Source organism: Macaca nemestrina, chromosome 13 (assembly GCF_043159975.1).
Source record: "Macaca nemestrina isolate mMacNem1 chromosome 13, mMacNem.hap1, whole genome shotgun sequence".
In the NCBI taxonomy this organism is placed as follows: domain Eukaryota; kingdom Metazoa; phylum Chordata; class Mammalia; order Primates; family Cercopithecidae; genus Macaca; species Macaca nemestrina.
In genome coordinates, this window is record NC_092137.1 from 46,423,525 (window position 1) to 46,439,217 (window position 15,693).

At 50.8% G+C, this 15,693-nt stretch overlaps 1 protein-coding gene and 1 long non-coding RNA gene across 2 annotated transcripts in view; one reads left to right on the plus strand and one right to left on the minus strand.

Annotated features, from left to right (window-relative positions):
• Positions 1-9,520: 9,520 nt before the first annotated feature.
• LOC112423697 (uncharacterized) lies at positions 9,521-13,043 on the minus strand. Its single transcript, XR_011611694.1, has 2 exons — positions 12,822-13,043; positions 9,521-10,034 (listed from the first exon to the last, which is right to left on the minus strand). It is a non-coding gene; the product is annotated as an uncharacterized lncRNA (long non-coding RNA).
• Positions 13,044-13,337: 294 nt separating this feature from the next.
• LOC105464962 (endothelial PAS domain protein 1) overlaps positions 13,338-15,693 on the plus strand; it is a 90,320-nt gene continuing 87,964 nt past the window's right edge. The window contains exon 1 of the mRNA XM_011713131.2: positions 13,338-13,886. Coding sequence (XP_011711433.2) covers positions 13,861-13,886 — 26 coding nt within the window. The 5' untranslated portion in view covers positions 13,338-13,860. The remainder of the gene's footprint in view (positions 13,887-15,693) is intronic.

The following is a 15,693-nucleotide window of genomic DNA, read 5'->3' on the forward strand; positions in this document are numbered from 1 at the left end:
TTATTAGAGACAGGATTAAAGTTAGAAGAAGGTGTTGTTTTCACAGTCAGGCCTAGGGTTAAGGCCACATTTAGAGTCAAAGTCCGCTCTGGAGTTACTGCTAGGTTTGGCTTGTTGATCAGATTGGAGAGGGGGCGTGAGCCTAGGGCTCAGGAGCCTTAGATCAGTGGGGATGGGGTGACCCAGCAGAGCTTGTGCAATCTCTAATAGCAGCTATTCACTCATATTGGGCATATCGTTTCCCATCGTTAATAAACTCTTTTCCTTCATTCTCCTCCAGGACTTTTCTCTCTTTCTTTTATCAATGCAGTACAATATCCATTCATTCAAAAAAAACCTTCATTGATTATCCTGTAAGTTCCAGGTACTAATCTAGATACTGGGGATGCAGCATCAACAAAACAAAGGCCCTGACCCCATGGAATTGATGATCTGCTGATGGGAGGCAGGAAACAAACATGTAAACAGATAAATGAGATGATTCCAGAGAGCGAAAAGCAGGCAGTGGGACAGAGTGATCTGGAGGACAAGGAAGCCCTGGGATTGAGAAGGAGGCAGGCTGTGGAGAGTCAGTGGGGGAGAAGCATGATGGCGGCCTGGTGTGAGAGATGGGGAGGAAAGCAGCTTAAAGAAGGTGAGCCACCTGCACTGTGCTCTCTCTATTGGGAAGCTATGGAGGGTGTGAGCCAGGAGTGACACGGTCTCATTGAGGTTTAAAAGGTGACTATGGTTGATGTGTACAAACTAGCCTATGGCAGAAGAGAAAACCAAACAAAAAAAGAATAATGGACTAAGAGAGAGGAGCCCTGGATCCCTCAATATGCTGTGTGATCTTGGATATGCCACTTAGTCTCTAAATAAATGCTGATAGTAACATCTGTGTTGTTGATGTCCAGAAATAAGGCGGGAATCAGTGCTAGACTATTTAAAAAGTTACTTTTAAAGAGCAAAGGGCTATACAAAAGCTAAGTCTGTGGTGATTTCCCTCCCCCTTGGTATATGGACACTTGCTAAATGCAATTGATGATGTGGGGTGTGTATAATAATAATTTGAGTTAATTTCCTCCATGAACATTGGGGCATCTGAGACATCACTTGCACAGCGGCTGGTTAGCTAATTTGGTTAATGAGGCCAGACTCAGCTGTGTAACCCTAGAGCTAGCCAGATTCTTCCCCTCCGTTCCCAGACCAGGAATGCTCAGAGACCCTGATCGACAGCTTTTAACTGGATATTGCTGGTCACCACCAGCCCCACTGAGAGAGTGAAGACTATTTCCTGTGGCTTCACTGCTGAGGCAGCCCCTGGTGCAAGGAATTCTCACTCCTCAACCTCTGGGAGTGACACGAGCTTCAAGTCTGGTGGCCCCACATCTCCAAGGCAATTGGTGGGGGTGGGTGGGTGGGAGAATTCAGGCTCAACAGAAACCCCTGGGGAGGTGTCCACATGTTTATTGTGTTGTTGTTGATGTCGCTGATGAAAGCTTCCCTGTCCTTAGTGAGAAATAAGAGAAATAAAAGCCTGTGGCACATCAAGAAAGGTTTTAGTGTTCCTCCAGCAGTGTTATCTGTGTCCAGACCTGGCCCTGCAGGCCAGATCTCAGTGATAGGGCATTTTGTTTAACTACACACATGCACAATGCAGAAAACCATCAACTAAACAACAACAACAAAATGCAAGAAGCCAGACCCCATCTGCACATACACTTTGAGTGGTGCTATAGGTGATTTGTGTGTCTGAACACTGTAGAGGCCTTGGAGATTATTTAATCCTTACAGCACCCTCTGAAGTAGATAACTTCATCCCCATTTTACGGATAAGGAAATTGATATCAAGAAAAGTTAATGGATTTGTCCAAGGCTATAGGATGAATTACAGAGCGGGGAGGCCGACCACATCAGTCTGATTCCAAGACGCCGTGCTCTCCGGTCCTCAGGCTCGGACAGTCCCAGAGCATTTACTGTACCTTTTCTTTCTTTCCATGAAGCCCAGAGTTCCCAAAACCCTGGAAACTCCTCAGGCCAGAGATGATGGAGGACAAGCTGAGACCTCATAGGGCTGTTTGTCATTCAATCCATCAAAAGACAAATGCTCAATCACCTGGGCTGCATTAATTGAGGTCTGTGAGGGGTATGGCAGGACAGGCAGGAGGTATGCATCCCTATGAATAATTTGAGAGCAAGATGCAGCCGTGTCTGCAGCCAGTGGAGGGGTAGTGCTGGCCACTGGGAAGGAGCTGACCAGGGGTTAAGGGTGAGGCAGAGCCAAGGGATGCAGGGTGTATTTGGAAGAGGGCAATGCCATGGGCTCAGATGCCACCATGGGGAAGCCAGAGGTCTGACTGCTTCCCTTCCTGGGGCCTGGGACTCAGGGTCCAGGATTCCTCTGGATCCTAGGAGAGGCCAGGCCAGGGCCACTGGGAGCGCCAAGCAAAGCCTGCACCCACATCTCAGGCTTGCCCAAGTGGCCCAGGTGCCAACCCTGGCCCCATCCTCCTCTCCAGGGCCATCCTTGGCACTGCCAGCTCCTAGCTAATGTCTGGATGAGTGACGGAGGTTGCCAGGGTCTAGATACAGGAACGGGGCTAGGAGCAGGGGTTTCTTTCTATGTGCAAGGAGGCCCCGGAAGAAAAGGGAAAATCGGGGGAAGGAGAGGTTCTCATGGAAACACTGTGTGGGGCCAGGGCCATGCAGCACCCTCTAATTTGTGGGGCTGGGCTGACAGCTCCCCTGGGGTGACAGAGTGACTGGGTGTGGGGCAGGTAGGGAGGGAGGGCAGGAAAACCTGTCCTTCCTGTCAGGTGAGCCTCCCTGCCTGCCTGCCTCTCTCTCAACACTATTTTTAAAGCATAACCAGAGGCTTACCACACTCCCACCCAACTGCTCGGGGGGAAGGGGAGGGAGTTCACCCAAAGAGTCCTACACTAGTGAAGTGGGAAGGGAAGAGGGCCTTCTCCTCCAGAGGCAGGCCAATGTAGCAATGGCAAAGAGCAGGGAGAGAGTCTTTCCCAATACTTAGAAATGCTTCTGAATTTTAATAGAAACTGATTTTTAAATGATCTTACATAGAAACTAAGTTTTAAAATGTACTGAATTTATATTACCCTAGTGTACAAAATGTAGTTTCTTTGGTTCCTTCTGAGGCTATTTTATCTTGCTAATGTTCTCCCTTTGGAAATCCATTGGTATAAGAAACACCAAGATATTAATGATAGGATATTAATAACCACATTTGTATTGTGGTTTATACAGTGACTTTGGGCTTAGTATTGCATTTGATTCTATCCCTAAGTGTGTGAGGTGGGATTAGAATTCTCGTCTTGCAGATGAGGAAGTGGGGACTCAGAGATGTTGTTCGGGTTGATGGAGACCTAACCTGGGCTCCAGGATTCAGGCTTCAAGCCCCGCTCTGCTCCCTCCCCTTCTCCCACAGTGAGCTCCACAGCATCATCTGATCCAGGGATTTCTAGGCCCACAGGAGAAAAGGGCAAGTGAAACTGCTTCCTATTCCAAGTCTAGCCCAGCTTGGAGCAGCTGAGCCCATACAGACCCAGTTTAGATGGGTTCAAACCCTTATATTTATATTGAGCTTTAGATTTATCTTATGTCTCATTTATTTCTCCACCATATGAGGAAGATATGTTTCCTTTAATTTGGCAGAAAAATAAAGTTAGGAATCAGTGGGAAATGGGACTTCATTGCATGTCCTAACGCCTTCTCTCAGGTTCTCTCTGCCATACCTCTCTAGCATTCCTTACCCTCAGGCTACCCCAGGACCACCCCCAAGGCCCAGCACAGTGTTGGGTTCTTAGGTACTGGCCTGAGTGACTTAAAGCCATTCATCTTTCCCTCCAGCTCCTCATAAGCAGTCTGGCCAGGCCTGCAGAGAGGAGCCTCTGCTGTCTGTCATCCAAAGACAGCGATGGAAATAGCCTTCTTATCTCTGTAATCAACATGGTCATTGAAACCTTCAAACTCAGTAGAAACTTCTAGAAAAAAGAGATATATTTACTGAGAAAGAGGAATGGGGAAATAAGAGAAGAATTGGAGAGGAGAAATAGAAGAGAAGGAATAGGTACAGAGAACAGGTGGGGGCAGTGCCCAGGGTGAGAAATTGAATGGAAACTTGCAGGGTCCAAGGACTCCCCACTAGGTGTCCACTCTTCCCAACTCTAGAGACCTCTCTCATGTTCCCTATGCCTAAGAATAACTCCTGAGTTGGGCCATAAGGGAGTCTGATTTGCTTTTGACCCCATTTAACATCCTCAAGATGCTGTGGCCTCCACAGCCATCCATCTGTACTTCCAGGCCACAGATACTAATCAGTGTCCCCTCCAACTTCAGGGCTGCAATAATTGGCTCTTTGCTTAGAGTAAAGTACTCTAGGAGATTCCATAACTCATGGGAATGTTGCTCTGATGCTAATGGCTACTGTGCAAAATTTCAGTTTTAAGAGAACATTAAGGTTTATAAAAATTGGGCTGAACAAGAAAGATACATCTTCTCGGGAAGAACTTGAAGAAGGTGACTGGTAACCTGAGTCAACTGCTGCACAGGTTAAAGGCATCTGCACTTGGTTCCACAGATGCTCCTGGAGTTTGCAGAAGAATACTCACTACCGTGCTTTGGTGTCACTACTGCTGTGATGGCCACTTAATTATTGGGAACAAACCCAAGGTAGGAGAGCTGGAATGTCATGACTAAAAGATGAGGGTCACATCCCATTCATCTCCAGCACAGGCATTACTGTCATCCTCAAAATGCCCTATCAGGCACTAACTTAGGTGGTCTAAGTACTGCACAAAGTCAGTAGCAGCTGATAGTCTAGCATGGGCAATAATAACTAAATCTCTGCAAAAGGTCTTTTGAGTTGCTCCTGTATGACCTGACATTTGCTTTGTGGATTATAAGAGAAGACTCTGTCCTAATTCTCAACCCAGAATGCTCTTCCTTCCCTGTTCTAACTAGCAAACTCCTGGTCACCCCTCAAGATGCAGCCAAAATGTCACCTTTTCTAGAAGCCTTCCCTAAGTTCTCCTCCCTCCCACCTCCATCCCCAGGCAGAGTTATTTCCCATTCTGAGCTCCCAGAAAAATGGGGTTTTCTCTTTGGAGGCATGGTGGTTTTGTTTAGAAGTCTGTCTCCAACAGGAGAGAGTGAGCTTTAGAGGGTAGGGCCATGTGTCATTCAGCTTTCTCAGCTGAGTTTCAACCACGGCCATTCATATGGACTGGACAGTCAATAAAGGCCAACGAATAGAAGAATTAATAGATGAAATTTATTCAACAAAGATCAGAATGCATGCAGTCAAAGAGGATGGTGCCTCAAGCACAGTGGAATTTGAAAAGGAAATTGGAAAGCTGTATTGTGTAAGCATTATCATTTTATTACTTATAAAATGAGTTTTCTACTCTTAACAGGCAAAGCTAACTTGGAATTGTGTACGGCTCTTTTCATTACTCTTATAATTAGGCTCTTAATTATTCTTTAAAACCTTGGGCACATGAACTTCACTCTGTAATTCTTTTATACACAGTGCACTCTGGGCTCTCTGCCTTGAGGTCATCTACTTAGAGATTTACCCCTGACATGTTTTTAGGCCAGAAGGCATCTCTTCACCATAAATTACTATCTGATCAGGATGCATTTTAATCTAGCCTAAGATTGAAGTAATTAGGAGAGCTAATCTGGTATCATATAAAATTAACAATTAAAATTAAAATTAACATTTTAATCTAGCCTAAGATGGAAGTAATTAGGAGAGCTAATCTGCTATCATATAAAATTAACAATTAAGATAGGGCATGCTGGCTGGGTGCAGCAGCTCACATCTGTAATCCCAGCACTTTGGAGGCTGAGGTGGGCGGATCACTTGAGGCCAAGATTTCGAGACCAGCCTGGCCAACATTGTGAAATCCTGTCTCTACTAAAAATACAAAAAGTTAGCCAGGTATGGTGGCGCATGCCTGTAATCCCTGCTACTCAAGAGGCTGAGGCACAAGAATCACCTGAACCCAGGAGACGGAGGTTGCAGTGAGCGGAGATTGTGCCACTGCACTCCAGCCTGGGAGACAAAGTGAAACTCTGACTCAATACAAAAACAAAGAAGATAGGGCATGCCAAGACCCACTGCCTAAAGGTTTTGAAATGTCTGTATCTCGTCTTCCTTCCACTGGGTAGATCATTGAGCACATAGGGGCCAGATGGCCTTGAAACCCCAGGATTCATGCACCACGGACTACAACCCTCTGAGGAAACCAAGAGAAAATCCTTGGAGTTTAAAATCTGAAGTATTTACAGTCACATTCTCAGCATTGCATCCCTGGTTTTCTTCAAACGGCAAAGACAGAGGTATGCACTTAAGAGAAATGAAAAGTTTACAGTGAGGTTTGTGTAGAACCCTATTTCTGAGCTTGGCAGCAGGAAGGTATATGAGCATGTACAAGTGTGTATGTGCAGGTGCATCTGGGGACATGTCAGTGTGTGCTTTAGACATCACCCCTGTATCTCTGTTCTATAACACCATGACTTCAGAAGGACCCACATGCAGTCCCCAGAATGATGCAGATATAGAAGGCCCTTACAAAGTCACTGGGAATCATAAAGCGGCAAACATTTTCCTCATTCTTAGTATATTATTTATTGAGTGTCCATTTTATGCCAGGTGCCCTGCTAGGCATTGAGGACGCCAAGACATTTTCCCATCTAGCACCTCTACCCCATCCCCTTACTTGCCTCATCTTGGCCCCTGTAGGGTAGGAGGGAGAAAAAAACAAGGAGTAGGAGAGGCCTCCCTGTCTGCCTGCCTTCCTTCCTTTTTCCTTCCCTCTTCCCTTGATCCTTCCCTTCCTTTCTCCCTCCTTCTCTCCCTCCCTCCATCCTCCTTCCCTCCTTTGTTTCTAGCATGGATGAAATATCTCTTTGATCTTCCCTGGCCATGGCTGGTGCTTCCCTCTTTGGTATCTTTGTCACCTTGCATGTAACCTTCCTGGTCCCCTGGGACTGCAGTCCTCATGGCTCCAAAGGGGCCTCACCTTCAGCTGGTCACTTATGGTCCTCCTTCAGCCTCTATCTCTAGTTGCACCTCCACCTTTTTCTGCCAAGGTCTTTTTGAAGAAGCCCATGTGGACAGAGTCCCCTTAAAAATTGCTGGGCACAGTGACTACTTGGGAGGCTGAAGCAGGAGAAGTGCTTGAGCCCAGGAGTTCAAGGCTACAATGTGCCATGATCACACCTGTGAATAATCACTGCACTCTAGCCTGGGCAACATAGCAAGACCCTCACCTCTAAATTTTTTTTAAATTCTAGGTGGTTATTCTTTTCTTTCTTTTTTTTTCTTTTCTTTCTTTTTTTTTTTTTTTTTTTTTTTTTTTTTTTTTTTTAGGTGGAGTCTCTGTTGCCCAGATAGAGTGCAGTGGCGTGATCTCGACTCACTCGACTCACTGCAACCTCTGCCTCCCAGGTTCAAGCGATTCTCCTGCCTCCTGAGTAGCTGGGATCATAGGCACCCACCACCACGCCTGGCTAAATTTTGTATTTTTAGTAGAAACAGGGTTTCACCATGTTGGCCAGGCAGGTCTCGAACTCCTGACCTCAAGTTATCTGCCTGCCTCAGCCTCCCAAAGTGCTGGGATTACAGATGTGAGCCACTGTGTCTGATCCTAGGTGGTGATTCTTCTTGCAGGTTCCACATCCGGTACCTGCATGCCATGTGCCATACTGGACCCTGTGATCACTGCCCAGATCTCCCCTTAGGAATGAAGGACACATTCCCCCAGATGCTGTTGCTCAAGGTCACAGCCTTTCCCCAAGGTCAGCCAGAAACAATGATCGATCTGTGGCAGGGGTAGAAAGGTCCCTTGGCTCTGTCTTGGGACAACTCTGAAGGGCCATCCCAGCTTCAGATCTGGGCAGTGGGGGTCCACTTCTCTCTATGATCCTGCTTCTTCTCTTTTCCTCCTCTGGGTGCTATCCCAAGAGCATTCTCTAAAAAACCTTCCTCACATTAATCTTCCCCCTCAGAGTCATCTTCCAGGAAACTCAACCTGCCACACACTCCCTTGCCATGATATAGGCAAGAGAGAGTGACTTCCAAATGGAAACATCCTCTACAATAGGCCTCTTCAGCCAGCTGCTCACCAGTGGGCAGTCTCCTGTGTTCCACAAGCTCCAGGGACACATATCAAGCTCTGTGTGTGGTCTCAGGTAAGCCCTAGTCACTGGACTTAAGAGACAGGAGCAAAGCATGTCCTCTCTCCATGGTATGGGGAGGAAAACTGACCACAATGTTGACAACCCAATCCTAGAACTCCAACTTCGAGTCTTCTTCTGTATCAATCCATGCACTCCCTTGAGGTGGACAGTGGCTGGAGAAGGCATGCAAAATCATTTTCAAGGAGCTCTTTCTTGTGTTCTTGTGAAGAGGCCCATTTTAACATTTTGCTACAGGCCAAAGCAATGCCACAGGATAGGGAGGGTGTCTCTGACTATGCCCCCACCGGCCCTGTCCTCTATGCCTGTCTTAGCCAGGTGCCAGAGAAAATTGGATGCTTGGGGCCCAATGTCATCATTTTTAGCGATACAGCATCTTCATTTCTACTCATGCCTTTTTCTAAGGTGGGGCTGGCATGTCCTTCTTATCGGCCATTCCTTCCACATGGGTGTTATTTTATCACCTCAGAGGTCACACTCATTAGCCCGGCAGCTGGGCCAGTCCAGGCTAGGCTTCTCCGGGTCCTAGCAGTGGACATGGCTGGGACTCCAGATTTTCTGGTTGTTCACCACCACTAAATTCTTACCACTCCTATTGTTTAGGCTATAAGATTTTGCTCTCAAGTTTCACATTAAACAATTTTAAGAGCATATCAATTGTATATATTTACCAATTTAAAAATTGGGGGAGGAAAAGGGATTACCATGTCAAAAGATACCTGATTTTGGAAGCCTTAAAAAATGTGTATTCAAAATCTGGGAAATGCAGTGTGTACCCAACTGAACTATGTTCTCTTGGAGGGAAGGAAACCACCAGTGCTCTCTTCCACAGACTGATGTCTTATGCTGTGGCCGGAGGCAGCAGAGCACATTGGCCCTGGACCAATGACTCCTTTACCATTGGTTGAATGACATTTATAAATGCACAAGCCCCTTCATAGGCAAAACTTCATCCCTAAGCCTAGGAATGGAAGGTGTTAGTCTCCAAGTCATCAATATACAAGCGTGAGGAATGGAGAAGCTGGGGTTCTTTAAAACTGCATCCTTCATACCAGTAAGTACTTAGGAATTCAAGTGGGAAAAAAAGTTTGACTCTTGCCTCAAAAAAAAAAAAAAAAAAAAAAATCACAGAACTCTTTTTGAAAGATGACAAATTCTAGATTTGTGGGGTCAAAAGTCACAACATTTAAAAGACGATACAGCACATGTCTGTGTGGAATATCTCACAACATTGGCCTAAAGCCAAACACAGGGGGCAGAGTTTTCTGGACCTGGAGTTCAGTGACAGGGAGTGTGAGGATAGATTTTGTAAAGTCACAAAAGGGGCTGGTTTCATTTGGATGGAGTAACACGCAAGTGCGAGGGAAGGAGTGACTCAGGCAAGGCTTCTCATAAAGGAGGAGCCTCTGCCAGCTTGTCCTCTCTCCCATCTCTGCTCCCTACCTCCCCTGCTCTCTCCACCCCCAAACCAATGAAATAGACAGACAAGGGTCAGATGGGTATTACGTGAGATAACGCATGTGGCAGGACAGAGGCCAGTGTACTTGCAAGGCCTCTCTTGCCTCACCCTGGTCCCAACTCCAACATGTGACAATGCATTGGAAGTTGTAAGGTACTAATGAGATAGCCCATCCTTCCAAGAGCTCTTCCTGTTAGATCCCACCCATTCCAACCTAATTTCCAACCGCATCCTGGAACATACTGTTACTTCGATGGGACTACTGAGGCCATCTTTCTTCCACCAGCCCACTGCATCCCAGGTGCTTGCGCTCTGCCAGGTTTGTAAGTTCACACTTTATTCTATCCCATCCTCCTGAGGGCACACCCTACAAAGAAGAGAGGAAGCAAGAGAACCAGATTTGTCCCTTGTCAAAACAAATACGTGTTTCACTGGTGCCACAGCTTTTGTTCCCAAACCATCCAATCCAGAGCTGGGGGGCAGGTAGGGAGATTTGCTGGGAGGTGGGCAGTTTGCTCCTATTTTAAGCAGCTTGGAAGCTTTGCTTACTGGTGTCCTCTGCTGCCCTCTGTGGCCAAAACATCAGTGTCTCTAAAGACACCCCTCTAAATCCGGGGACCCAGCTCCCCATCCCCCACTCCCTCCCCCAGCATCACCTTTCAAAGTTTTTCTCCTTTAGTTCTCTACGGGCTCTAAAAAGTAAAATTGGATGTACCCTAGCCACAGCCTGCATCTGGTTTACACTCTCAGCTCCTTCCTGCAAAGGTTATTGAGCTGAGTCCTGGAAGAAATCTTAGGCCACCCAGCTCTGCTCTAAGCAAGAGCTTTTGAGAATTTATATACAGTTTTTGGTGAATCTCAGACACTGCCAAAATCCTAGACTTGGCAAGGCACAGTGGCTCATGCGTATAATCCCAGCACTTTGGGAAGCCGAGGTGGGTGGATCACATGAGGCCAGGAGTTCGAGACCAGGCTGGCCAACATGGCAAAACTCCATCTCTACTAAAAATACAAAAATTAGCCGGGTGTGGTGGTGCACATCTATAGTCCTGGCTACTTGGGAGGCTGAGGCACGAGAATAGCTTGAACCCGGGAGGTGGAGGTTGCAGCAAGCCAAGATTGTGCCACTATAATCCAGCCTGGGCAACAGAGTGAGACTGTCTAAAGAAAAAAAAAAAAAATCCCAGACTCAGTGCCAGCTGTTTGCCTTAGCTTGGGGAGCTTTCACTTACAGGGTGCAGTCTGGCCAAGAGGAAGGAGCTATATAATATGGTTGACGAAATTTCCAACCTTTAAGTTCAGGGGTACATGTGCAGGATGTGCAGGTTACACAGGTAAATGTGTGCCACGGTGGTCTGCTGCACAGATCATCCCATCACCTGGGTATTAAGCCCAGCATCCATTAGCTATTCTTCCTGATGCTCTCCCTCCTCCCACCCCTCACCCTCTGACAGGCCCCAGTGTGTGTTGTTCCCCCCAAGTGTCCACGTCTTCTTAGGTTGATGTGGTCTTGAGTGATCCCTCCTTGCTTTCCTCTTTCAAGACAAGATCTAAAAAGTTATGTTCTCTATGCGTTGGAGGTATTGCCTTAATCTGTCAAGCACAGTCCAGGATGAAGAGGCTGCTGTGGTGAACTACTGTAGGCACCTGGAAGCCACCAAGGTGCCCTTTTCCCACAGCCTAGTCCCAAGTAAGGGAAATAAGCTTATGGTTAAGGGAGAACTGTCTACCAATTTGAATTCATTAAAATACATAAATGTGTCCACTAGAAATGGCTGGCTGGAGAAGCCCAGTACGAAATCACCCCATTCCTGAAACCCACCAGCCCCATGAAATAGTTCACTAGAGAGCAATTTGCAATCTTTGAATTCGTTGACTATCAACCTGTATAGGTGCTCCGTGGCCCCGAGATCTGAGAAAATAACAAAATACGTCTACTTCCCGGCCGGTCACAGTGACTCACGCCTGTAATCCCAATACTTTGGGAGGCCAAGGCGAGCAGATCACTTGAGGTCAGGAGTTTGAGACTAGCCTGGCCAACATGGTAAAACTCCTGTTTCTACTAAAAATGCAAAAATTAGCTGGGGGTGGTGGTGGGCGCCTTTAATTTCAGCTACTCTGGAGGCTGAGCCACAAGAATCGCGGGAAGCGGAGGTTGCAGTTAGTCGAGATCCAGCCACTGCACTCCAGCCTGGGCGACAGAGACAGAGCGAGACTCAGTCTCAAAAAAAAAAAAAAAAAGTATTTCCCAATTCTTCGTCCGTTTTCCTCTGTCCCCACTTTGCCTTCTCCAGGTTCCTGAAAAGTATCTCCCCCAACCCTTTCTGTGTACACGGGGAAAATACGCGTTCATTTTTGTTGGGGCACTGAAACCTACCCTTCTCTTCAAATCGTTTACGTAGATTGTTCTAGTATAAAATGTGGCAAGAGGTTAAAGGGAGAGATACAGACCAGTTCTCTGGCCCTCGCTTTCCCTTCAAGTTACACCTGTGAAACTCATGGGTCCTTCCACAGGCTTCAAAAACTAAGGGCGTCCCCTGTCCTCTCTCCAGATGTCCCTTCCCCATCGCCAGTAGCGAGTGGGGGACAGCTCAGCGCGGGGGAGGGGAGCACTGGGCCCAGAGATTGAAGGCAGCGTCAAAAGCGCTGCTGGAAAATCCCTGAGCGCTAACCGTTGCCTGCATAAGCCCTTAAATCTACGAATTTCCAACACCTGTAGCCTTTGCGTTCCCCAGGACTTCAATCGACCCTGGCGATAGAGAGGGCAGGCCTGAGATGCAGTGACTTGAGGGCACATGGCCAACTCTGTCACTCCAAGATCACACTGGGGAACCAGACTGACTTCTCCAATTCTGAACTCGCCCCGGCCCGCGCAGGAGCGGCGGGGTGCCGAGAGCAGGGACAGAAGGTCGGGCGGCTCAAAGAGCCTCCTCTCCCGCATCCCTGTCAAAACCAAATCGCCTGGCACAAGCCCGTAAGCAACCACTGTACTAGGAGAGGGAAGGAAGGGCAGGCGCAGCCTAGATCAATTGATCCCTAGATCAATTTCCTTGCGCTGTTTCTCCCAGACAGTCAATTCAGCTGCGTCCCACCGAAAAGGGCGCATCGCCCACGCCCGAAACGCAGCCGCGAGGGGCCGAGAAATCATCCCCACCTGGCCCGAGGCCCACGTCACGGGGCCAGGGACGCGGGAGCGCAGCAGCGTGGAGGGGCTCCGGGCCGGCCGGGCGCTGCCCGCGGTCCTGCCCTCGTTCCAAGGGCACAGCGCCGGTAGGAGGACAACGACGCTGTGGCGGAACTGCCGCCCCCGGCAGCAATCCTGGAGCCCTGCTCCCGGCCGCCCCTCAGCCCCGTGCAGGCCGCGTCTCCCTGACGCGGAGTCCCACCCCACTACCCGCCGCCCAGACGACCTCATAAACAAGTCCTGGAAGTGCGGAGGCAGGAGGCGGGGCGCAGCGCGGGGGCAGGGGGCGGGCCGGGGTCAGGGCAGAGGCTGCGGCCGCGCCTCCCCATTGGCCAGGACGCAGTGAGCTGCCCGGAGCGCGGCGCGGGCGGGGCCTGCCGGCGCGTGCCCGCCCCCACCCCCGCGCCGGTGCCCGCACCCCGCCCTCCGCGCCCGCCCAGTGCCCGCCCCGAGCCGGCCGACGGAGTTTTTAAAGTGGGCTGGCGGCCGCGGGAGCCTTACACTCGCGAGCGGCCCGCCACACAGCTCCGGCGCCCGCCGCTCTCCCGCCCCAGCGCTACTGAGGCGGCCGTACAATCCTCGGCAGTGTCCTGAGACTGTATGGTCAGCTCAGCCCAGCCTCCGACTCCTTCCGACTCCCAGCATTCGAGCCACTTTTTTTTTTCCTTGAAAACTCAGAAAAGTGACTCTTTTTCCAGGGAAAAAGGAACTTGGGTTCCCTTCTCGCCGTCCTTTTTTCGGGTCTGACAGCCTCCACCCACTCCTTCCCCGACCCCGCCTCCGCTCGCAGGTTCCTCCCCGCCACCTTTCTCCACCCCCACCCCCACCCCCGCACCTAGCCCGCCGCGCGCCACCTTCCACCTGACTGCGCGGGGCGCTGGGGACCTGCGCGCACCTCGGACCTTCACCACCCGCCCGGGCCGCCGGGAGCGGACCAGGGCCACAGCTCCCCACCCGCCAGGAAGCCCAGGTGCTCGGCGTCTGAACGTCTCAAAGGGCCACAGCGACAATGACAGCTGACAAGGAGAAGAAAAGGTAAGCGGGCGTCCGGGCCGACCAGGGGGCCGGTCAGGGGCCGGTCCGAGGCCAGTGCCGGGCTGCGCTGGGCAGGCGCGACCGAGAGTGTTTGGGAGAAGAGTGCGGAGAGGTGTTTGGAACTCGAGGCTCGGTTTGGAGGGCTGTGAGGGGGAGAGCATGTGCCCGGTTTGGGGGCGCGGAGCAGCAGCTTTGCAGTGGAGACTTCTGTGGCTCGGAGGAGTCGGGGATCCGCGCGCGCAGCGAGGCCAGGAGGCCGAGGGAGATGGCCTGGAGGTCGGAGGTGCTTCCGCGGTGCCTTTGAAAATCTCCCAGCCACCCTGCACCAGATTACCGTGGCCACTGGCGCTTGGAAATGTTTGTGGGTGCATGTCCTCGACTTTCTCTGGTCTCTCATGTTGGGGCAGCATCCACGTCTCTCTTTTTCTCTGGATTCCCGGGGTCCTTCCAAATGCGCTCCTACGCCCGCGCCGTGGCCCAAATGGGCAAGGGGGGCGGGAGGCGGAGAGCGGCTCAGGGACAGAATCCCACCGAAGAGCCAGGACCCTTCAGAGCGCGCCGCTGCCCGGCTCCACACCCCACTGGAGGTTGGAGAACCCACTTCCCTCGTGCCGCACCTTAACTCTGGGGAGAGTAGGTAGTGAGTGACCTGGATTGCCCTGCGGGGGCAGGTGGTTCGGTGTGTAGGGAGCGGACAGCAACACTGGACGTCCCTGGCAGGTCCGGGTGTCTGTCTCCTAAGAGGACAGGGAAGGGCAGCCACGATCTGCCCGCCTGCTCTCGCGAACCTCTCGGCACTGGGTGAGAGGCAACTCCGGCCAACTCTTGCTGCCCTCTCGCCCTCTCCCGGCCGCTCCCAGTCCAGCCGGGCCTGGCGCTACCCGAGCGAGGGTTCGAGCCCTCTGCGCGGCGGGGCAGAAGCAGGTAGGGCCTCATCTTCTGCATATGTGTGCGGCTCGCCGCCTGTCCCCTTTCTCCTCCTGTCTCCACCCCTGCGGCCCCAGTGGCCTGGAGCTTCCAACCCCGCGCTCGGCCGCGGCTTGGCGAGGCTATGCTGCGGGAAGCTGGAATCCAACGCGCGGCCGGCTGAACCGCCTGAGCCGCAGGAAACCAGCGGCAGGGCGGTAGTGAAGAGGTGCGAGGATGAGGAGGGCCCACCTGCGAAGGAAGGGAGGTGACTGGCCGGGAGGGCTCACTGCCGAGGTTGATTTGCTCTTGTTCCAACTTCCACTACGGGACTGGAGCCAGAAACCTTGTATCCTCCGGTCGAAAGCGGCGGTTCCCACCTCGGGGCACCGATAAGGATTTGATAAACGGGAGCGAATCGCGCCTGTCCTGGCTTGGCGCCCGGGCCCTTCATTGCGGGATCGCTAGGGGAGGGGACTGGGTCCTGCTCCCCTTTCCTGGCCGCAGTTCCCCCTTTCGCGTCACCGTCGCGCCCTCACACCCAAGACAAGTGAGGGAGCCTTGAGACTGCAGCCGGCACATCCCCAGGGCCCTCGGAGCCGTCCTGGGGTTCCGTGTCTTTTGAAGGCAGCAGAACAAGGAAAAGACTCTAAGATTCCAGTGCGTTTTGTGAAAACCAGTTATAATGCTAATGACTGAACCATCGAAAAGCAAAATTATAGACAGCTCCTCTGCAGGCGCTCTCGGGTCCGGAGCCGGCGAGGGAACTTGTGTATTTTACAACTGCGAAGCCTATCGGGAATGTGCCAATCGCCAAGGTGGGGCCTGATAGTAATCTTGACAAATGTGTGAAGTGTCAGCTCCTCCTGCGCGCCTTAGCGCCGGGTTTTGTGCAGTTTTG